Below are 22819 nucleotides of genomic sequence, written 5' to 3' on the forward strand. Positions count from 1 at the left end.
TTTTCAACAAGCAACTGTTTATTGTCTAAGCACTCTAAGCAACATGTTTGTTATTCAAAATTTCGATCCAATATCCGTCCGGATCGGCAATAAACGCGATTGTTTTCATTTTACCGTCCTGCGGACGCTTGATAAAGTTCACGCCCAAACGCTCAAATCGCTCGCACGCCTCATCAACGTTAGGAACCATCAGCCCGATGTGTCCTACAACAAGCTTTAGTTTACGGTTTCAATTCCCAACAGAATCTCACCGAATCCTCTCGGTTCGGAATTGCCGTTGTGATACCCTTTGAAATTGGGATCGTCCTCGGTGCCCCAATTGCTAAAATGCAAAAATTGAGATGACCTCCGCCTTAAAACGTACAAATTTACTGTGTCAATTCCAATGTCGCCTTTTGACTCATAGCCCACTCGGTTCGTTCTATTGAGCTTAATTCGCCTTTGAAATCGCTCGCATCCTCGTACCCCATAAAGTATAACGTAAATTTCATATCGGGAAAATCACGTTTCAGCAAGAGCCGCATACCCAAGACGCCGGTGTAGAAGGGAAGACTTTTTCGTGGATCTTTAATGCGATACATTGTTTGTTGAAACATGAAGTCCTGCATTATAAAAGCCTACAGTTGTAATAATTTTGATACCTTGTAGAGTACCTGTGTCGCATTTTCCGGTTCTTGACAGAGTTTCACGGCTTCGTCGTTGGTGATTGGAATTGTCCCTGCCATTATTGCTAACACGATTGTCGATTTCGTTGGAGATGTCCTCGGGTTGTGCTGAGAATCTTGCGGTTTGGTTATTTTCTGTTTCACATTTTTTGTTGCCTAATTTATGATTTCTTGTAATAACAGTGGCGTACCTAACAGTGAATTATAATATAGGGCAAAAATGACAATTAGTGTCACGACGGCAACGCTGTAGCAATTTGACAGATGAGGGGATTTCTGTTTACTTCTACAAAACGTAATTTCTGCATTTTTAGCTCATTTTATAAATTAAAATTTATTCCATTGTGTTTAATAAAACGCCCTCAGTGCCTGCTGAGAACCCAGTTATTACACGACGTAGGTGTCCTACATGACGATCACGATGATCTTTTTTTCATGAAAAAGTAGTTAAATGATGCCTAAACAAGCTCGTGAAAACCGCATCTCATCTCGATATCTTGTCCCTAACCTAAAATTTAGGCCAAAGAAAATGTTATACTCTGTAATGATCTTAGCCTGCTACCTTGGCGGCTACCGCAAACTTCAAATCACACCGGAATATTTGACCATGTTCTGTAGTAGCGGGAATGCCAAACTAACATATGGCCGCCTATTTGAATCTTCTCGCTTAAGTTTCCCGCGAGAATCTGTCACTCGGGGGCCACTCCGAGTGCACTAAGATCGTGATCGTCATGTAGGACACCTACGTTGTGTAATAACGGAGTTCTAAGCAGGCACTGAGGGCGTTTTATGGGTAAGGAACACCAAAAGCTAAGAGATGTCAAATATACCTCGCCGGGCGGGAGGATTACTCAGGCCCAGTGGGAACCCTGTAGACCTAGGCTAAAGTTGTTGGATTCGGAACGAGTGAAAATGTTAGTGTTAGGTTCACCAAGGCCGTAGGTATAAACTTGAATAGCTCGATCCCCTCTAAACAAGCACACTTCCCTCCTTCATTACTCACAGTCCCAAATAAGCAAATATAATGAAATGCAATGGAATAATCGAGAGTGACTAAAAAGCACAATACACAAATTAAATATGTACACATGCAAGTATGTAAAGCACAGATACAGCCTTACCGACAATGGAACGTGATTGCCAATACCAACAAAGGTTACACATTAAAGGTACAAGTGATTGAATTCGGTAAGTACATAAGTAAAGGGTTACAATCTGCATTCAAGTTACACACATTTATAGATTAATTGAATAAAGCAAATACCTCACCTGATATAACAAAGCAAAAGCACACAGCAATGATGAAGGTATAACAAAATATTTCAAGACAAGCCGGTTACAAGACAAAGACATGAACACATACATGTTAAATCCTATTTATTTGACCAAGCCAAGCCACGCGGTAATTTGATCTGCTAATACCCCTAAAAACCACCTGAAAATCGCCCATTCCCTGCATTTCACGCATTTCTAAGAAAAAAGTGGACTGCAGGTGTTTGAAATTGTAAACACATGTGATCTTCCAAGAAATTCCATCCATCTCATCTTCGCTCTCTTTCCCTTTTCTGTAATCCCACGAGCTTCGGTTGGCAGCTTGTGTAACTAACATGATTTATAGGGTGCTTCGTATTGATAATCATATTCACAGGACGTTGCTAAGGTTGGGGCATCTCATACCCTCAGAATTTTATTTTGTTTAAGCTAATTTTTCCTGAATTATTTTTATTATATAATTATTGTGGCCCTAAGGGGGATCGATTTAAAAAAGGAAGCTTTTAATGCCGCCGTAAATGCAAGGTATCGGGATGCTGTTTTCGCGAATTTGTTTAGGCATCATTTTGCTACTTTTTTGAGAAAATTAACCATTTCTGTCGGAATGTCGAAAAAGGCCCTCAAGTGGTGGTATGTGAAACTAACAAAACTTCAAATAGTATAATATTTGTAGCTGAAGATGCAGGGTGTTCTGTACGAAAACCTGTGAATACCCCCCGCCACTTCATTTTTAGAGATCAGGAAAACTTGTCAAACAAAAATTGTTCACATTATCGTCAACTTCAAAGAACGGACATTTTTTTGTTAGGTTAATATAGCGGAATTCAAAGAAACATCACTTTTTTAGATTCCAGATTGCAGTTGACCCCCTTAGCGGCCATTTCAGAAAATATTTTCCCGGTTTTGCTCGTGGCCGTTTTAGTAATAAGTTTTTTTCCCGCAAGCCTCTACGATGGATAGATTCTCAGATACAGTACCTCGCATTCTTAGTTGGCCACCCTGTATTTCACTTGCATTTCGTTGCTGTAGGTGATTTATTTAATGTATTTGTGTGGCCTATACCGGGGTTTTTGTCCCGTAGAAGGTTTCCCTGGTATAGTCTTGTTGTGCGCGTAATATATTTGTTCTTGTCATTTCTTACGCACAAAAGCTCTGTCTTTTATTTAATTCCCTTCGCAATTATGTCTCACGTCCCAACACGTACAAGAACCGATTACACAACGTAGGAGTTCATTTGTGCCGCCCATATCGAGCCGACTGCCATCTAAATTCAAAACTGCCGCGGAACGTCCGTCGTTTCGACTTGAAAGGCAGATGGCTCTGCTCGTAGTTTGTTCTCAGAGTTGCCAACGGTAAGTACAGGGTAAGTCAACGTTTTCAGTGTCGGCTTGATAGACCCCTAGGACCATTACTTGCAGATGTGTTGGATATTGACTCCCTCGGTACTGTGCAAACGCAAGGGCGCTAAAATTTGAATTTGCGTACAACTGTCTAAAGTGTAAGGGATAATTTAAATATGGAAGCAAGAGAAAGTTCAAAGCAGTAAAGTTCGTTCTGGGCAAGACAATCTCCGTGCGTTATGGTTGAGCGCCACCCAATTTCTAATGTACACTATCAACTCACCCTGCATAAAATTGGGAAGATACAGGATGGACAATAACCACAAATGCAAATATAAAATGGTTCTATATTGCTGGTTGCTTTCAAATAAATTGCAAAATAATATATAAGTGTAATTACACACTGCACATATCATAAAACCCCCCCAATTAATTCCCAAAAATTATATTCCACTTCAAAAATGATTGCCCCCAATTACTGTTCCTTAATGAAAAATGATCGTTAAGATTGATAAATGAATCGCACATATAAATTACAAAATGGTTACGTTACTACCGGTCACAAATAGTAACGAAAGTATCCCAACGCAAGTTCGGTAACAACAAAGCAAATAAAATACAACACTTACCTTAGGTAACATTCCAGATGTGAGGCAGCAAAGAGAGCTCTGTTTGCACCATTCATCTCTGCAATTAAAAGAGAACAAAAGGGGTCCAAACCACAGGGTTCGGAATATATGAATAAATGTCTGAAGGATCTACGAAGCTTGCGGTAAGCTCAAATCTCGGTACCCCGCTAAAAATGTCTGTATCTCTGATGGAGTGTCGCAGCCACACAAAAATTAATATATACGATCAAGCAAAAAAAAGGGCATTCTCGATCATGTCGAAACAGTAGGTAGTTACATGATTTCTCCCTTGTCTTCATAAAATGGCCGCTCTCTTATCTCCCTTCGTTACCTCTAAGTAAATTTAAGAGGGATTAAATACCAAGCGTTCCTCAATTACACATTTTCCGGTATGTCCGTAATTCGAAGAAAAAAGTTTCACGTTGAAGCCAGATGAACGGTAAAATGCTGCAGACTACTTGTCTCGCAATTAATACGGATAGAATTGCCAAAGTTTTTAACTAACATTGGTGGCAAAGATTAGCCACGTGTTTTCTTTTCTCACGAAGCACGGCTTGGTTGATCGTTCGATCACAGTCACAAATCAGAAAAAGCATGTGAAATCACAAAATCATGTGATTTGTGTGTGAAATTTTGGTTCGCGCCATAGATATATAAATACATAGATACAGCCATACCCCAACATAGTTCAAAAGGACGTACCATCTATTACCATCACTTTCGGCACATTAATTACGTATAGCGCTATCCTTTATAGAGGTACCCTGAGCATGGAAGACAAGATTCGCATTATTTATTATAGCTGTCAATCAAATTGTTAGCACAAATCACACAGAAAATTATCAGATTTGAGACTTTACAACATAAATAAACCGCCTTTTTATTTATTTAAATCGCATAGCAGCAACAAATGTTACATTTAAAATGGAAGATGTTACTTAGAAAGCTGGAAAATGACGAATTTGAAAAAATTACAGCTGACAAATGGAAGAAAGTGTGTGAACATGTGGAAAGTGATTAATTTAAAAGAGAAGTTATATTGGTTGATGTTTCTGAACTTTATAATAAGTGTTAATAATGACAGTGATGATTCGGATTTGTCAATTTCATCTGACGATGATTCGGATTGTGAAGTTTTATAAACGTAATGAATGTTCACTAAATGAGTATTATCACCAATTGGATATCATTGCTATAAGATGTTGTATTTATTTTAAATAAATGTACACGTGTAGCTTACTTACTACAATTAGCACTATAATTTCAAAAAGAAACCCCACCGATTGGACATATGCCGAAAGGTAGGCAAGACGCGTAGCGACCAAAATTTGATATTGCACGCACACACAGTCTATAAATCTCGTTTTCCTAAGAATATTGCACGGATCCTTCTTTGTGATCATGATACAAACGCACTGCATCAACATCATATAGGCCAAAATGATAATTGGAAACGAATTCACTTCCTGTCGCAACTTAATCTCCGTAACCATTACGCCTACAACCATGCAATTAAAATTAAATTGTTGAACATAAACTTTACTTACTTACGGTTTTTTTTGATATTCTGCAAGCCAGCAATGAATTCACTGCAGCACATCATGCCAAACAAGGTAAACATAGTCCCAAATTTGAATGGCGTAGCTCTATGTAATAAAACTATTTCAGGAATAACAATTATGGACGCGTCTATCATTATGGCAAGCACTAATGTTATTCGTATTCAATTGATAACGCAATAATCACATAATATTTAGTGAAAAAACCGCCCATCATGTTTAGGGCGAATATTTTTAGTTAGATTTGATTTCGCGCAATCGTGAAATGTGTCAACTGTCACATGACTTATGGGACGCGCTAAGTTTGTTTTAAGCGTCCGATTCGCGTACGACATAGTGGTTAATGCAATAAAAAGAGATAGAACATGTTTCTTCTTGGTTAGAAAGTAATGGAGAGATGTACAAATTTCTTTGATATGTTTTTTAAAAACCGAGGTACGTTTGTTAAGGATGGCTGTATCTAGGTATTTATATATCTATGGTTCGCGCCGTAAGGTGCTGCCACCTGGCGGAACTAATCCAACCCACAGAAGTAGAAATATATGGTACATATCCGCCTATATACAGGGCGTACCGAATGTAAATACGGAATGATGCAAAGAAGAAATGAACTTGTTACAACTCAAGAAGGGAATGCTCGTAGTAAAAGCGTGAATTTGATCCTTTCGGCAAAGGGTGCGCTAAAAAAACACCAAAATTCTATTTTCGAGTTGTAGACTAATGGTACCTATCCGCCTCCGAGATTCAAAATTCAAATACGGTTCTATACTGCATTCATTATAAGAGGGTAGTAGATGGCGCTGTGTTTGAAGATAAACACACACAGGAAAAATATAAAAGGGCACCAAATTATTGTAAAGTAGAAATATTCAGCACTACGAACAGAAATAAACCTTTGACAATAACAGCTAATGACACTTCGGCAGTTTAGTTGGCAACATAAACTACCACCTTACAAAATTGACCAGTCGTTTTATGTTTCATTGTAATACTGACTCATGTTTTATCCAATCTAAGTGAAGGTCAAAGCTTTCCTATGCTTTCTACCGCTACCTTCTTAAAATGAATACAGTATAGTACAATATTAAACTCACAGATGGCGTCCCTTTTCTCGAAACAAATGGGCGCTAACTTCAAACTGACACATATCCATGACTTTGTCCCCCGTGAAGACAATTCCGATTTTTCTACCGCTCGTTATACAAAGATAACTCTTTACCTTTCATCTTTCGGTGTTTTTGATACGTTAAAATGGCAAGTAGATTTTTTGGTAATTTAACGCGCATGTTACTTTAAGTGACCGCGCACAAAAGGAAAATATCACTGGCACGCCTGTCGGCCAAAGTTGTAGTTATTCCGTGTTGCGGCTCTTGTTGGAGACTGACCATGTTGGGTGCCGTAACTCGTGCCGCTTCCAGCCTTTTGGCTGGAAAAACTTGTGAAAAGGTTACAAGCGAAACCGTAAAGGCCGTTGCTGGTTATAACAACTCGAGTAAGTAAGATTTGCGTTCGTCAATTGCCTACCCGTTACAACCCTCCATTGTACAGGCCTTCCATTGGCCGGTTTAAGTCCGATTTGTGCAGTAAATCTTGTAATCTGCCAATTACTTACTGTAGATGCCCCTAATTAAGGGTACTTTGCGAAAAACTTGAGTTAAAACTTCAAATTTGGAGGTTACATAATCCCCGTGCGCCATATTGGTTTCGTTACGTAAATAATCCTTTTTTTATTTTAGAAAGAAGTTATGCAGCGGCGGCAGCCCCGAAAGCAGCTTCGAAGAGGGCGCAAGGAAAAATTGTAGCCGTTATTGGTGCCGTAGTCGATGTGCAATTCGAAGATGATCTTCCCCCGATTCTCAACTCGCTCGAAGTGCAAGGCCGACAGACGAGGCTCGTGCTCGAAGTCGCCCAACATTTGGGCGAAAACACGGTCAGAACGATCGCCATGGACGGTACCGAAGGTCTCGTACGCGGGCAAGTCGTCTTAGATACCGGTTTCCCAATCCGTATTCCGGTCGGCTCGGAAACCCTAGGCCGAATTATTAACGTAATCGGCGAGCCGATCGACGAGAGGGGACCGATCGGTACGGATAAGTTAGCCGCCATTCACGCGGAGGCGCCGGAATTCGTCGAGATGAGCGTCGAGCAGGAAATCTTGGTGACCGGTATTAAGGTCGTCGATCTTCTCGCCCCGTACGCCAAGGGAGGTAAAATCGGTCTGTTCGGCGGTGCGGGCGTAGGCAAAACTGTGTTGATTATGGAGTTGATTAATAACGTGGCGAAGGCCCACGGTGGTTATTCCGTATTTGCCGGCGTAGGCGAACGAACCCGCGAGGGTAACGATTTATATCACGAAATGATCGAGTCCGGTGTAATTTCGCTGAAGGATAAGACGTCGAAGGTGGCGTTAGTGTACGGGCAAATGAACGAGCCGCCCGGCGCTCGTGCCCGTGTCGCCTTGACCGGATTGACGGTCGCCGAACATTTCCGCGATCAAGAGGGCCAAGATGTGTTGCTGTTCATCGATAACATTTTCAGATTCACCCAGGCCGGTTCTGAGGTGTCCGCTTTGCTCGGTCGTATTCCATCGGCTGTAGGTTATCAGCCAACTTTGGCCACGGACATGGGTAGCATGCAGGAGAGAATTACGACCACCAAGAAGGGCTCGATCACATCCGTGCAGGCCATTTATGTACCCGCTGACGATTTAACCGATCCCGCCCCCGCAACAACCTTCGCTCACTTGGATGCCACGACTGTATTGTCGCGTGCCATCGCCGAATTAGGTATTTATCCCGCCGTAGATCCCCTCGATTCCACCTCCCGTATTATGGATCCCAACATCATCGGTGTCGAACACTACGGTATTGCTCGTGGTGTACAAAAGATCTTGCAAGATTACAAATCCCTACAGGTAAAAATCACGTAGTCCGCCGCAACCCACTTGACATTCTTTCACCCTTTAGGACATCATCGCCATCTTGGGTATGGACGAGCTGTCAGAAGACGACAAATTGACCGTTGCGCGAGCGCGTAAGATCCAACGTTTCTTATCCCAGCCATTCCAAGTCGCCGAAGTTTTCACCGGTCACGCCGGCAAACTGGTACCTCTAGCCGACACCATCAAGGGTTTCACAAAGATTCTGAACGGTGACTACGATCATTTACCAGAGGTCGCTTTCTACATGGTGGGTCCGATTGAGGAGGTTGTACAAAAAGCTGAAAAATTAGCCGCGGAAAGTAATTAAATTCTACTTTAGCAAAACTTTTATATATCCGTTAATGGTTCTTTTTTTGAATAAAAATTGTAACTTTACCAAGCAGGAAGTGTTAACTTATGTCATTGTCATCTGTATGTAAATTTAATTTTAAAAATAAATAGATTTGTTAGGCTACTTATTCGAAAATATGCTGCCTAACCGTCCCAGCCTAATATGGAAGAGCCCCGTCGTGTAGAAAGTGCAAATTTTCTTTGCCTAGCAATGAGATCCAAACATTGTGTCATCAGATCTCTTTCTGGGAATGATTCCCAAGAATACCTGCCAGGGGCGGCTTCTCTAGTACCACTGCAGAACCATAAGAAAAATTCTCAATTTATGCATTAAATATTGTACTAGTTAGGTTACAGGATCATTACAATATTAGCTGAGCAGTTCATTAAAAGTAGGTATTAAGAGGTTCCACCCAGTATATAAAACTAACAACGATACATGCATTTTTGAGAATTGACAACCATGCAATTTCTAGGTGGGAAAAAGCTACCTGCGCCATCTAGAAAGCTCGAACGGGGCTTACGTTTGGCATCTTGTCTTGAATGGCAGCCGTGAACGCCTCGCTCCATAAATGTTGGTTGTTATTTTGTGTTATTTAATGCAGGTAGTAATTTTTGTATTTCTTTATATCGTATTTGTGTTTTGTATCCAGCATTTTATATTTTTGGGAGTTTCAATCTCTGTTTCTGAAATTGACTTGATTTAACCGCAATGCAGAATCACATATGTGATACCGTTATGCTATTGTTTGTAATTGTTTACGTTTTGGTGTAATGCTTGCTTAATTTATGTTTAATGATGTTGATTACTAGGTCTTGTCCCTGAAGTAACATTCATATAAGTTTTGATCATTTTATTTTAATATGTGGAAATTACCGAGTTTTTGACGTAAACAACGCTTTGACCTGAAGCACAGTAGGGAAGGAACGTAAAATAAAACACTCCATTTGTGAAAAGTTTGTTTAAATAATGATCGTAATTATTATGATTGTAAAAGCTCGGAAATTTAAGTCGAAATAAATTAAATTTCAAAAATAAACTTTGAAAATTGAATCAAAATAGGAATAGGCTGGCAAAAAAAATAACTTACCATTAAAAAAACCAGCCGTCAAATCAATATTAAATTGTGTAGTAAAATTAATTGTTTGTAATGATGTGAATGCGTAACATAAAATTATAACATCACAAAAAGTAGCAGGTATAAATTTCAACAAGAGATGGACCACCATGGGTGGACATTACGTACCTACAAATTGTTGAGCTGTAAGAAATAACCAGATAACGACCCGAAGGACTTACTTAAAAACAAGTTTTTTAAATAAAAGGGCAATAATTATTAGTTTCACTTTTTAGTTGAACTTCCACTATAAACAAACAAGAAAAGGTATTTTGGTTTTCTATTGGCAAAACTGATACACTGGTTCATAATTGATTCATTTGTCACATTAAAAATTTTTTAAATCTGGCAACCGCGCGGCTCTTCAAGACAAGATTAAAGTTATCGGCGTTTCGTGTTGTTCAGTGCAGGGTAGTAGCCTTCACATTTTTTGTGTTTTTCTAGTAAATGCTTCAGTTACATGGTCTTATCGCCATATTTGCACATTTGTTTATGTGGTAGATATCGAACCCATGTAACTGTTACGGCATCGCACTCTATCCAAAGCCTTACCTTTACGCTGGCATTTCCCGAACGAGGGACCAGTCATCGGCCTCAAGGGCGAGACCCTGCTAGCAAAACCTCCACTTTTGAGTCTAGGTAAGATATGAGGTACAATTTTATTAATTTCTACATACTCCGTTTCTTAAACTTTGAATTTGCCCACCAATATCATTAAATTTTTCATGTTTGTAGTGTACTTAACCCCCAGGTTCTACGCTAACTTCACGCTATGAGAACACGGAAATAAAGTCAACCCGGCAACGTTTAAAAATGGCGACCCGAGTGACTATTCCCTCCAAAACTAAATAAGATCCCGCTTAAATTTGAAAAGTGGCACGTGATCAAACATCTACGGCAGGGCTTCCTTACGTTAGTTGTAAACAACGCTTTGACCTGAAGCACAGTAGAGAAGGAACGTAAAATAAAACACTCAAATTGTGAAAAGTTTGTTTAATAATGAACGCAAATTATTATTGATTGTAAAAGCTCGGAAATTTTAGTCCAAAATAAATTACATTGCAAAAATAAACTTTTGAAAATGGTAGTTCACGGAATCAAAATAGAAATAGGCTGGAAAAAAAGAACTAACCAATAAAAAACCAGCCGTCAAATTAATATTAAATTGTGTAGTAAGATTAATTGTTTGAAATGATGTGAATGCGTAACATGAAATTATAACATCACAAAAAGTAGCAGGTAAATTTCAAGAGGTACCTAACATTTAGGTTAAAAACAAGTTTTGGGAATTATGGGTCAGGTAAGCAGATACCAAGATTCTAAGAAAGGGTGAAATACACAGGATGTGACTCATCTTTGATGCAATAAAGTACTTTTGTTAAAAGCAAGATGGAAAATGACATGGCCTTGTAGGCAAATTTAACTAAAAACAAGATATGTAGAAATTATTGAATCGCCACTAATTTGTCGCACATAGATTCTAGACTGAAGAGCTTTGATTAGCGTAATCCCGCTCTTGCAAGATAGGTAACCCGCCCCCGATTTCGGGGTTTCGAGCCTACAGTTGAATGTCGAAGACAATCACGGAATTAGGTGTCGTACTTCAAATGGTTACAGTTTTTACCACCCCCGTGACTGCTTAATTCACGGAGAAAATTGTTAGTTACAAACAACAAGTTAGTACATACATCAAACGAATCGGTAATTTCCACATATTAAAATAAAATGATCAAAACCTATTAATCATTAATAAACATAAACTAAGCAAGCATTACACAAAAAACATAAAAAATTACAAACAATAGCATAACGGTATCACATATGTGATTCTGCATTGCGGTTACGCCATGTAAATTTCAAAAACAAGATTCAAACACACACAAAAATAAAATGTGGCATACAAAACACAAATACGGTATATAGAAATGCAAAGATTATTATTACCTGCATTAAAAAAAACACAAAATAACAACAAATATTTATGGAGCGACGTGTTCACGGCCGCCATTCAAGACAAAATGTTCAACGTAACTAACGTTCGTGCTTTCTAGATGGTGCAGGCAGCTTTTCCCCACCACTTAGAAATTGCATGGTTGCCAACTCTCAAAAATGTATGTATCGTCGTAAGTTGTATATACAGAGTGGAATCTCTCACCCTTTGTATGGATTCGATTCTTATTCATGAATGTAATACAAATCTGTCCTTACAAACAATTCTCATGGATCGACTCTTTTAGGAATATTAAAATTACGAAAATCAATGATAGAAAAACCACTAAACACTGCATGGGATCGCTCGCGAATTCGTCTTCAAATATAATTTTTAACGGGCTCAAATAATACCACTCCACTCGCGAATCCGATCCCATTGGTTGACCCAATTGTAACCAACGCAACTGACGAAATTTATTCTAGGTATAGCTTATTCTGGGTATATATCTGCATTGTAGAATCGGCCCTAAATCTCGTCCGTTAAAACTTGTGAAACGGAACCTATTTTCTATTTAAACTCGCGAATAGGAAACGCGCAACACGGAACGACACTTTTAGGTCTGAAGAGATCGTGGCAACCGCGCTCGTTTTCCGCAATATGTTTCTTGATATCGCTTGTTATCGCTAGACATATTTGCGTTCATGTTCGCTATGAAGCGGTAAATTTTCTTATACTTTTTTAAATTCTAAAGTGAAAGATGGCGAGAAATTTCCGTTTCAGTTGAGGAGAAAGCAAGTTTTTATTTGTAAAAATTATCAAAGTCCTCGTTTGAGATCGAAGGGACTTCAGCGCATTTTTGTGTGGCAGATCAGTATTCTATTAGCCACTTTCGATTCAGCCATCAATAACAGATCTTGTCGAAGGCTACTACATTCACTAACCGCTTCCCACTTTCCTCGTGCACCCGCAATTCGCTTTTAAAGATTTGACTCCACCATCAGAAAGATCGTGTCGGGGGCTACCACATTCCCTCTGACGGTACCCACTTCCGACGTTCGGTTCACCCGCAATTCGCGTTTGAAGATTTGACTCCACCATCAGGAAGATCGTGTCGGGGGCTACCACATTCCCTTTGACGGTACCCACTTCCGACGTTCGGTTCACCCGCAATTCGCGTTTGAAGGTTTGACTCCACCATCAGTGAGATCGTGTCGCGGGCTACCACATTCCCTTTTACGGTACCCACTTCCGACGTCCCGTTCACCCGCAATTCGCGTTTGAAGATTTGACTCCCCCATCAGGAAGATCGTGTCGGGGGCTACCACATTCCCGTTGACGGTACCCCCTTCCGACGTCCCGTTCACTCGCAATTCGCGTTTGAAGATTTGACTCCACCATCAGGAAGATCGTGTCGGGGGCTACCACATTCCCTTTGACGGTACCTCCTTCCGACGTCCCGTTTACCAGCAATTCGCGTTTGAAGATTTGACTCCACCATCAGGAAAATCGTGTCGGGGGCTACCACATTTCCTTTGACGGTACCCCCTTCCGACGTCCGCAATTCGCGATTGAAGATTTGACTCCACCATCAGTGAGATCGTGTCGCGGGCTACCACATTCTCTTTTACGGTACCCACTTCCGACGTCCCGTTCACTCGCAATTCACTTCTATTGGCGACACGAGAAAGAGAGACAGCGATTCTAGATTCACGAAACGTTAAACCGCGTGAGTTCGCAACGGAAGGTAAAAGGCGCCTGACTACTTCTCGAAGACGCGCGCGCCGCCTCGCAAAAGGTCGTTAATTTCGCCCCTATGACAAAAAACAAAATTCGGCCACGCAGGAGTTGTGCGCGTTTACAACATCTTTCCGACGACACCAATTTCAAAAGAATCGGACCAAAACTGTAGTAGAAGATAGGAAAAAACTGAAAAACCTTCACGTTAGTATACTACGCTCGAGGATGACGCCCAGATGTCGCCAACCCCACATCATGTAGCCATCTCCCTAAGGTTGACAAATTTCACGGCCCTGTAGATACACGTACACCCGTTGCCTTTCTACAAGAGTTCTTCTACGCGCCCACATTTGCTGCCAGCCAGCCAGCCAGCCAAAGTGAGATTAAAAGCTACTTTTTACAAATAAATTTGCAAAAATGCGCTAAAAAGGGACATCTTGTTTTTGTCCTTCTCGGAAGCAAGTCGAATCGTTTTTACCAGTCAAACCTTTGTGTTTTGTCTACAGGTATTGATCACGTTTTTATATTGCTTATGTTCTATAAATCCATATTTATGTATTTTTCCTTTCTCTCATTGAACAAATTATTTATTTACGTGAATTTATTTGTAAACTGTAAAATTCCTTGAGTCGTAACGTACCTAAATGACGTGTGCTTTTCGTTTAATGAACTGCCTAATGTAAACATGTGCAATTCCATTCATGCAGACAAGTTTCGATTCTTTTGTTTGGAGTTTCTTACATTAGTTTGTTTTGTGTGTTCTCTTGTTCGTATTTTATTGTGCTTTGTCTAATTGCTACTCCATCATGTTTGCCGTAACATTTTCTCCCCGAATGAAGCAGTCACGGGGGTGGCAAAAACTGTAATCAAATGAGTTACGACACCTAATTCCGTCATTGTGTTCGATTTTCAACTGTAGGCTCGAAACCCCGAACGAGGGGCGAGTTATCTATCTTAGGTGCAAGATAAATTTTAACGGTGGCTGAAAAATGACAATACTTGTTTCCCTTGGAGGTCTTGGCGGGGCTACCAAAAAAGCACGACATTCAGGGGATTTTGTTGTATTTATATCAGGGTAGGCATCTGTCATAAGAGATTTTTGAAATGTAATATTTATTATAAAATGTGTTCTAAGTATTTCTTGTAATTTTTTGTAACAAAATACAACATGGCGCAGTCGAGGCAGTTAGTTTATTAAACTGAGCAAAGTTTTCAAGAAGTATAGGTTCCGAAACATCAAATAAGTGTATTGTTGAACGGCTGAACCTAATTATAAGAAGAAAAGCCGAAATGGAATTCAAACCTCCAGCTAATTTGTCACTACAGGGAAATTTAAGTGAAAACTGGCGTAAATTTAGACAAAATTTTGAAATTTACCTGAAAGCTTCCGATAAGTCAACAAAGGACGATGAAACAAAAATAGCCATTCAATTAAATATAATTGGTGAAGATGCTGTGGAAGTATACAACACCTTTACATTGTCCGAAACTGACATGGTGTCATTTCCAGCAGTATTAAAAGCTTTCGATGACCATTGTAGTCCCAAGAAAAATATCGTGTTTGAGCGTTTTAAATTTTTTAGTAGAGTGCAGCAAGAAGGAGAAGGGTTTGATCAGTTCTTAACTGATATCAAGAAATTATCCAAGTCCTGCGAATTTGGATTATTAAGTGATGAGATGGTCCGAGACAGAATTGTTTTAGGGATTTATGACAAGGTCATGCAGGAAAGATTGTTACGGGTAGAGGATCTTGATTTGGCAAAGGCTGTGAATTTATGTCGAGCTGCAGAAATTTCAAAATCTCAAGCTAGAAATTTGCAAGGGGCTTCAGTCGAAGTTGAGGTCATTAAGAAAAAGTCAGCAAACCGAAATTATAAGTCTGTTTCCAAAACGAGTAGTGAAAGGTTTGAATGTAGAAGATGTCAGACTGTTCATGGCGTTCGTGAATGTCCTGCTTTTGGGAGAAGCTGCAATAAATGTGGACAGTTAAATCATTTTGCAGTTTCCTGTCAAGTAAAAAATGTGAAGGTGCTACGAACAGGATGAGCAATCTGACGAGTTGGAGTTCACCATTAACAGCATTGGGGTAAGAAATCAGAACAAAAAGGTTTTGTCAATTAAGTCATGGTTTCAAAATGTAAACGTTGGTGATCATCATGTGCCTATTAAATTTATTAAACTAGACACTGGTGCAGATGTGAATGTCCTGTCGCGTAAAATGTTAAGTGAAGTAGGTGTTCCAGAGTCTCAGTTACAAAATACAAACATAATTTTGGAGGCATTTGGTGGTACTGTCTTAAAATCTCTTGGCATTGTTCCACTAAAAGTTCAGTGTAACAACGTTGAATTTACTGATAACTTCATAATTGTAGACAAAATTGTTTCTCCGTTATTAGGACTTGAGTCTTGTACTAAGTTAGATCTTATTGCACGCAAAGTAGATGCCTTGGGTAAGTTTATGACTAAGGATGAATTTATTAAGAATAATCTAGAATTATTTCAAGATCTGGGTAAGTTTAAGGATAAATGTGAAATCCAAATAAATAATGAAGCCATACCGGTCATTAACCCTCCTAGGGGTATTTGCTATTCGTGACAAATTAAAGGAAACCTTGATATCCTTAGAAAATAGAAAAATTATTTCAAAAGTTGATAAACCATCTGGTTGGGTTAATAATATCGTAATTGTTGAAAAGAAGGATGGCTCCTTAAGACTTTGTTTGGATCCTCGTGATTTAAATTTAGAAATTAAAAGACCCGCATATGTCCTTATTCCAACTCTTCAAGATATAATTGGAAACCTTAAAGGTAAAAAGTTTTTTACAGTGCTCGATTTAAAGGAAGGTTTTTGGCATGTAGAACTTACTGAAAAGTCTAGTGATCTTTGTACATTTGCTACGCACTTTGGTTGTTACAAATTTAATCGTTTGCCTTTTGGGCTTAATATGGCTCCAGAATATTTTCAAGCCATTAATGAAAGAATCTTTGGAAACTTGAAGGGTGTTCAAGTGTACATTGATGATCTCTTGATAGCTGCCGATTCCTCCGAGGAACATGATCAAATTTTAAATTCCGTGATCATAAGAGCTACTGCAAATGGAGTTAAATTTAATCCTAGCAAGGTTCAATTTAAGCAACCCTCAGTTAATTATTTTGGTCATATCTTTTCGGAGGATGGAATGTCAGTTGATCCAAACAGAATAGCAGCAATTAAAGGATTAAAAGATCCCACAAATGTAAAAGAACTGCAAAGTATTTTAGGAATGATAAATTATTTGCGACAGTTTATACCGAACTTAGCCGATATAACTTCTCCATTGCGTGAATTATTAAAACAAAAAGTTGAATTTAAATGGTTAACTGCACACTCGGTTGTGCTAGATAAAATAAAAAACATAATTTCTAATGCTCCAGTGTTAGCTAACTTTGATGTGTTAGCTAACTTTGATGCATTTAAAAAAATCACCATACAAGCCGATGCATCCAAAGATGGCCTGGGGTGCTGTCTTCTTCAGGATGACAAACCAATTTCATTTGCTTCTCGTAATTTGAGTTCTAGTGAGAAAAATTATTCCCAAATAGAGAAGGAGCTTCTCGCTATTGTTTTTGCAGTAAACAAGTTTCATATCTTCATTTATGGTCGCGAAATAAAGGTAAATACTGATCACAAACCTTTGGTAACTCTGATGAATAAAAAAATTGGAGATATTGCCTCATCGCGTTTGCAAAGAATGAGAATAAAATTACAGTGTTAAATTTCTTACCAGGAAAATATATGTTTATTGCCGACTTGCTTTCACGATTTTACCTAAATTTTCCAGAGAGCGAAGGTGATGATCAATGGATTTCTGAAACTGTTCATACTTTAAGCAAAAATTTAAGTATTTCAGATGCTAAAAAGTTGGAATTTATACAGGCTACTGCCAATGATCCAGTTTTGTCAAAGGTAATGTTCTATATTATAAATGGCTGGCCTAAACGTAATGAACTAATGGACGGTTCAATTAAATACTATTATAAGTTTCAAGCAGAATTATCTGTCGAAGATGGCTTGTTATTTATAAACCACCGATTAATAGTCCCGGATAAACTTAGATTCTATATTTTACGGCTTCTTCATGAACCTCATTTTGGTACTGTTAAGACCAAACAACGTGCTAGACAAATTGTATTTTGGTCAGGCATGTCAAGTAACATACAGAATATGATATCTAATTGTTATGTTTGTGAACGTTACCAAAATGCTAAACAAAGGGATTTATTGATTCCACATGAGATACCAAATATACCATTTTATAAAATAGCTTGTAATATAATGGATTATGCAGGTAATAGCTATCTTATTGTACAAGATTATTTCTCGAAATGGCTCGAGATCATTCTATTAAAAAACAAAACCTCGTCAGAAATTATTAAACACCTCAAAATATTGTTCGCGACGTTTGGTATTCCCAACACAGTAATTTGTGACAATATGCCTTTTTCTTCCTTTGAATGCAAGAATTTTTCCAAAGAGTGGAATTTCCAGTTTTGCACAAGTTCTCCTAAATATCCACGCAGTAATGGTCAAGCAGAACGTGCAGTTCAAACTGCTAAACAAATGTTCAAGAAATGTTCTTACGACAATATTGATATCCACCTCGCATTATTGGAGTTTAGAAATACTCCTGTTTCGGGTATTGGTATACCGCCAAGTCAAATGCTCATGAACAGACTAACCAGAACCAAGCTTCCTATTCACACACAAGTACTAAAACCCGCAATTCCTAAAGATGCACATAAAAAACTTTTAGCCAAACAGGAATATTTTAAACGAAATCACGATAAAAAGTGCAAAAAATTTTAACCAAAATTTGAAAACAGGTGATAATGTTCTTATAAAAGACCAGTGCAAAAAATTTTAACCAAAATTTGAAAACAGGTGATAATGTTCTTATAAAAGACCAGTTTTGGGAAAAAGGACAAGTAGTTGGTAATCATTCCACTCCTAGATCTTTTAATGTAATTAATAATAAGAACAATGTTGTTAGAAGAAACTTTAGCCAACTAAAACCAACTAATACAAAATTTGAAATTAACAACTCATCAAACTGCTCAAATGATCATGATCAAACTCAAAATATGGATCGTTCTTCTGATAACACCGCTGATAATAACTTAGAAACTATTAACAATCAAACCACCTGTGAAATTGATCCTTCAAATGACCCAATTCCTGATTCTAATATTAAACAAAACAACAGTGGTCGGATTGTTAAATTACCGAATAAGTTTAAAGATTATTTTATGTAATCTCATAATAATGTTTTGTTTTAAGTTTGTTTTGATTTGTTTGTTTTAAAAAAAAAAATTATCAAAGTCCTCGTTTGAGATCGAAGGGACTTCAGCGCATTTTTGTGTGGCAGATCAGTATTCTATTAGCCACTTTCGACTCAACCATCAATAACAGATCTTGTCGAAGGCTACTACATTCACTAACCGCTCCGACGTCCCGTTCACCCGCAATTCGCGTTTGAAGATTTGACTCCACCATCAGTGAGATCGTGTCGCGGGCTACCACATTTCCTTTGACGGTACCCCTTCCGACGTCCCGTTCACCCGCAATTCGCGATTGAAGATTTGACTCCACCATCAGTGAGATCGTGTCGGGGGCTACCACATTCCTTTGACGGTACCCCCTTCCGACGTCCCGTTCACCCGCAATTCGCGTTTGAAGATTTGACTCCACCATCAGGAAGATCGTGTCGGGGGCTACCACATTTCCTTTGACGGTACCCCCTTCCGACGCCCCGTTCACCCGCAATTCGCGTTTGAAGATTTGACTCCACCATCAGGAAGATCGTGTCGGGGGCTACCACATTCCCTTTGACGGTACCTCCTTCCGACGTCCCGTTCACCAGCAATTCGTGTTTGAAGATTTGACTCCACCATCAGGAAAATCGTGTCGGGGGCTACCACATTTCCTTTGACGGTACCCCCTTCCGACGTCCCGTTCACTCGCAATTCACTTCTATTGGCGACACGAGAAAGAGAGACAGCGATTCGAGATTCACGAAACGTTAAACCGCGTGAGTTCGCAACGGAAAGTAAAAGGCGCCTGACTACTTCTCGAAGACGCGCGCGCGCGCCTCGCAAAAGGTCGTTAATTTCGCCCCTATGACAAAAAACAAAATTCCGCCACGCAGGAGTTGTGCGCGTTTACAACATCTTTCCGACGACACCAATTTGAAAAGAATCGAACCAAAACTGTAGTAGAAGATAGGAAAAAACTGAAAAACCTTCACGTTAGTATACTACGCTCGAGGATGACGCCCAGATGTCGCCAAACCCACATCATGTAGCCATGTCCCTAAGGTTGACAAATTTCACGGCCCTGTAGATACACGTACACCCGTTGCCTTTCTACAAGAGTTCTTCTACGCGCCCACATTTGCTGCCAGCCAGCCAGCCAGCCAGCCAGCCAGCCAAAGTGAGATTAAAAGCTACTTTTTACAAATAAATTTGCAAAAATGCGCTAAAAAGGAAGATGTTATATTTATATCAGGGTAGGCATCTGTCATAAGAGATTTTTGAAATGTAATATTTATTATAAAATGTGTTCTAAGTATTTCTTGTAATTTTTTGTAACAAAATACAACAGATTTAACTATAGTAACTGGGTTTCGCTATCTGTAATGGCTTGTTGTATTGTTGGTTGTCTATAAATAGCAGAACTAAATATGTACGGGTAAACAGTATAGTCGGTGCTCTCTATTTGTTTAAAATATTGTATATCAACGTACTCATGCGAACGTGTCGAGTTCGCGTCCTATTTTATTTAATTTAAGAAAATGCTACAGAAGATAAGGTAGGTAGGTACCTACCCGATAAACCGTAAACTTAGTACTTTAATCTTAGAAGCTTGATAAAGCACGTAGCGCATTTGAATTGATAACAAATTCGTATGTATATTATGTAAATGTAGTTTTCCTCGCCCCACTGTCAAACTTACATTATAATGAAACGCACAAGTTTCGAATTTCCATTCATATTTCAAGGCAGTCTTTCATTGTGTTAACTAAAATAAGAATGCGCGTCAAACTTGCGTTAATAATTTGTTTAATTAATTATGGGGACGCTTCACTAAAAATCAACCCGAATATTGTCCTCATCCTGGCCGATGATATGGTGAGATTAATCGTTTTAGAATATTTAACGGTTAGGGATCTTTAAGGGATGGAACGATGTCAGCTATCACGGGTCAAACCAAATTCCCACGCCGAACATCGACGCCTTGGCCTACAACGGGCTGATCCTCGAACGCTTTTACGTCGCGCCACTTTGCACGCCATCTCGTGCCGCCCTGCTAACGGGGCAGTACCCGATCCGCTACGGTTTGTCCGGACGAATCCCTCGCTCTTCACGCTAAATAATTGTGCAGGCTTTCAGGGACTTCCAATTCGATCGGGAGAAGATCGCCACTTGCCGCTCGAATTGGAAACGCTCCCGCTTAAATTGAAGCAATTGGGGTACGGCACGGCGCTGATAGGCAAGTGGCACTTGGGTTTCTCGCACAGAAACGCCACGCCAACGTACAGAGGGTTCGATTATCACGTGGGGTACTGGACGGGGCTGATCAATTACTTTGATCACGTTAACTCCGAGGAGTACGCCGGATTTGATATGCACGAGGATCTCTACACCGCCTGGCACCTGCAGCACGAATACGCAACGCATTTATTTACGCGAAAGGCCCAAGAGGTCATTAGGAAGCACGACTATGAGAGGCCTCTCTTCCTTATGATGTCCCACCTGGCAGCGCACGCGGGAAACCAAAAACTTCTGGAGGTGCCCGATATCGATGACAACAACAGACGCTTCCACTACATTGAAGATGGCGCCAGGCGTTTGTACGCGGGCATAGTTACCGAGCTTGATACCTCAGTCGGAGTTGTAATTCAAGCCTTGCGAGACAAAGGCGTTTTAAACAACACGATAATTGTCTTTCTATCAGACAATGGCGCGCAGAACATCGGAGAGTATGACAATTCAGGATCAAATTGGCCGTTACGCGGGGTACCTACGGTTCTCTAAGTGAAATCTTAACCTCCATCTTTTTGGTTGCAGATGAAAGCGACGGTGTTCGAAGGGGCCGTGAGATCACCCGCCTTTTTCTACTACTCCAAACTACAGAAGAAGTCTTCGGTCAATAGCCAACTGATGCACATTACCGATCTAATGCCTACGCTTTACGCGGCAGCAGGTAGGGGGAGTGTACAAAGCACCATTGCTAAAGTCACTAAATATAGAAAGTACCGCAATCCATTGGGCTCGTGTGTTAGAAAGAGAACGCATGATTTTAGCCCAAAAATGGCGGAAGTTACCAGATTCTAGTACCTTTAATGTTAGGGATTGTTCCACCTGTTTCGAGATATCTGTCAAGTATTTGAAATTTGACTTCTCTTTTCCTAATAAATCAAATATATAGCGGGTTGTTGTTTCAGGTTGTAAAAAAAGTAATGTTAAAGGTGCGAGGTTGTTTCCTTTATCAAGTGGTGAAAGAAATGCGAAAAGAAAACAATTATGGTTTGACTTCAATATCTTTCCCGAACTATCTATATATCTAGTGACTTTAACCATTGCTTCTGAATTAAATATGGCGACCTTTCTTTCACAGGTGGAAACGTGGAGACTCTTGGGACAATAGACGGAATAAACCAATGGGATACGATAACTAGAGGCGCCAGATCCACCCGTTCAAGTGCGCTGTTAGACATAGACGAGGTCGCCGAGTATTCGAGCCTAATCGGCTACAACGGACATTACAAGCTCATCAACGGTGCGTCTGTCGAATAACAGGTGATCTTATCGTACGCTGTAGGTTCGGTTTTAGGGGATTTCGCGACGGACGGGTACTTCGGCGGTGACGCCGGTAGATCGGCGAATCCGCCTTACGACGTCGACTCGATTTTGTCGAGTCTAACGAATAGGGCCATCGACGGCGGATTAACGAGAGAGAAGGTGGTGGAGTTACGCGGGAAACTTACGACTAAGTGCGCAGGCGTGGACTCGCGGGCGGTTCCTTGCGATCCTGACCGCTTCTGCTTATTTGATGTCATGAACGATCCGTGTGAGACGGCTAATTTGGCCAAAAAGTATCCGCACATGGTTCACAAGTTAAGTGAAGAATTGTCGAAGTACTGGCGGATTTTACAACCTCAAAGTCAGCATTTAAGAGATAAAAACGCTGATCCTAGTCGTTTTAATAATAGTTGGTCGATGTGGATGGAGAAATAAATAGTTATTGTTATGCTTT

At 39.8% G+C, this 22819-nt stretch overlaps 3 protein-coding genes across 3 annotated transcripts; 2 read left to right on the forward strand and 1 right to left on the reverse strand.

The window, feature by feature from the left end:
- On the reverse strand, positions 1-841 carry LOC116162282 (lactoylglutathione lyase). Its single transcript, XM_031475886.1, has 4 exons — positions 654-841; positions 373-602; positions 252-322; positions 1-204 (listed from the first exon to the last, which is right to left on the reverse strand). The coding sequence occupies exons 1-4, from the start codon at positions 723-725 to the stop codon at positions 35-37; spliced, it is 543 nt and encodes a 180-aa protein (XP_031331746.1). The 5' UTR covers positions 726-841; the 3' UTR covers positions 1-34.
- Positions 842-6786: 5945 nt separating this feature from the next.
- On the forward strand, positions 6787-8860 carry LOC116162250 (ATP synthase subunit beta, mitochondrial). Its single transcript, XM_031475819.1, has 3 exons — positions 6787-6957; positions 7202-8379; positions 8432-8860. The coding sequence occupies exons 1-3, from the start codon at positions 6852-6854 to the stop codon at positions 8711-8713; spliced, it is 1566 nt and encodes a 521-aa protein (XP_031331679.1). The 5' UTR covers positions 6787-6851; the 3' UTR covers positions 8714-8860.
- An 11493-nt stretch (positions 8861-20353) lies between these two features.
- Positions 20354-22819, forward strand: LOC116162249 (arylsulfatase I-like). Its single transcript, XM_031475818.1, has 6 exons — positions 20354-20691; positions 20738-20897; positions 20945-21579; positions 21631-21766; positions 22181-22342; positions 22385-22819. Exons 1-6 carry the CDS (start codon positions 20593-20595, stop codon positions 22798-22800), a joined length of 1608 nt encoding a protein of 535 aa, XP_031331678.1. The 5' UTR covers positions 20354-20592; the 3' UTR covers positions 22801-22819.

This window comes from Photinus pyralis, unplaced genomic scaffold (genome assembly GCF_008802855.1).
Source record: "Photinus pyralis isolate 1611_PpyrPB1 unplaced genomic scaffold, Ppyr1.3 Ppyr1.4_LG10, whole genome shotgun sequence".
NCBI classification, from domain to species: Eukaryota; Metazoa; Arthropoda; class Insecta; order Coleoptera; family Lampyridae; genus Photinus; species Photinus pyralis.

Coding starts and splice junctions, on each gene's coding strand:
- LOC116162249 (XM_031475818.1), top strand. CDS start 20,593: ATGCGCGTCAAACTTGCGTTAATAATTTGTTTAATTAATTATGGGGAC. Junction 20,898..20,944: donor GCAGTACCCGATCCGCTACG/GTTTGTCCGGAC, acceptor ATAATTGTGCAG/GCTTTCAGGGACTTCCAATT. Junction 21,580..21,630: donor CAAATTGGCCGTTACGCGGG/GTACCTACGGTT, acceptor TTTTGGTTGCAG/ATGAAAGCGACGGTGTTCGA.
- LOC116162282 (XM_031475886.1), bottom strand. CDS start 725: ATGGCAGGGACAATTCCAATCACCAACGACGAAGCCGTGAAACTCTGT. Junction 603..653: donor AACCGGAAAATGCGACACAG/GTACTCTACAAG, acceptor TTTATAATGCAG/GACTTCATGTTTCAACAAAC. Junction 323..372: donor GCGACATTGGAATTGACACA/GTAAATTTGTAC, acceptor TTTGCATTTTAG/CAATTGGGGCACCGAGGACG.
- LOC116162250 (XM_031475819.1), top strand. CDS start 6,852: ATGTTGGGTGCCGTAACTCGTGCCGCTTCCAGCCTTTTGGCTGGAAAA. Junction 6,958..7,201: donor TGCTGGTTATAACAACTCGA/GTAAGTAAGATT, acceptor TTTTTATTTTAG/AAAGAAGTTATGCAGCGGCG. Junction 8,380..8,431: donor AAGATTACAAATCCCTACAG/GTAAAAATCACG, acceptor TTCACCCTTTAG/GACATCATCGCCATCTTGGG.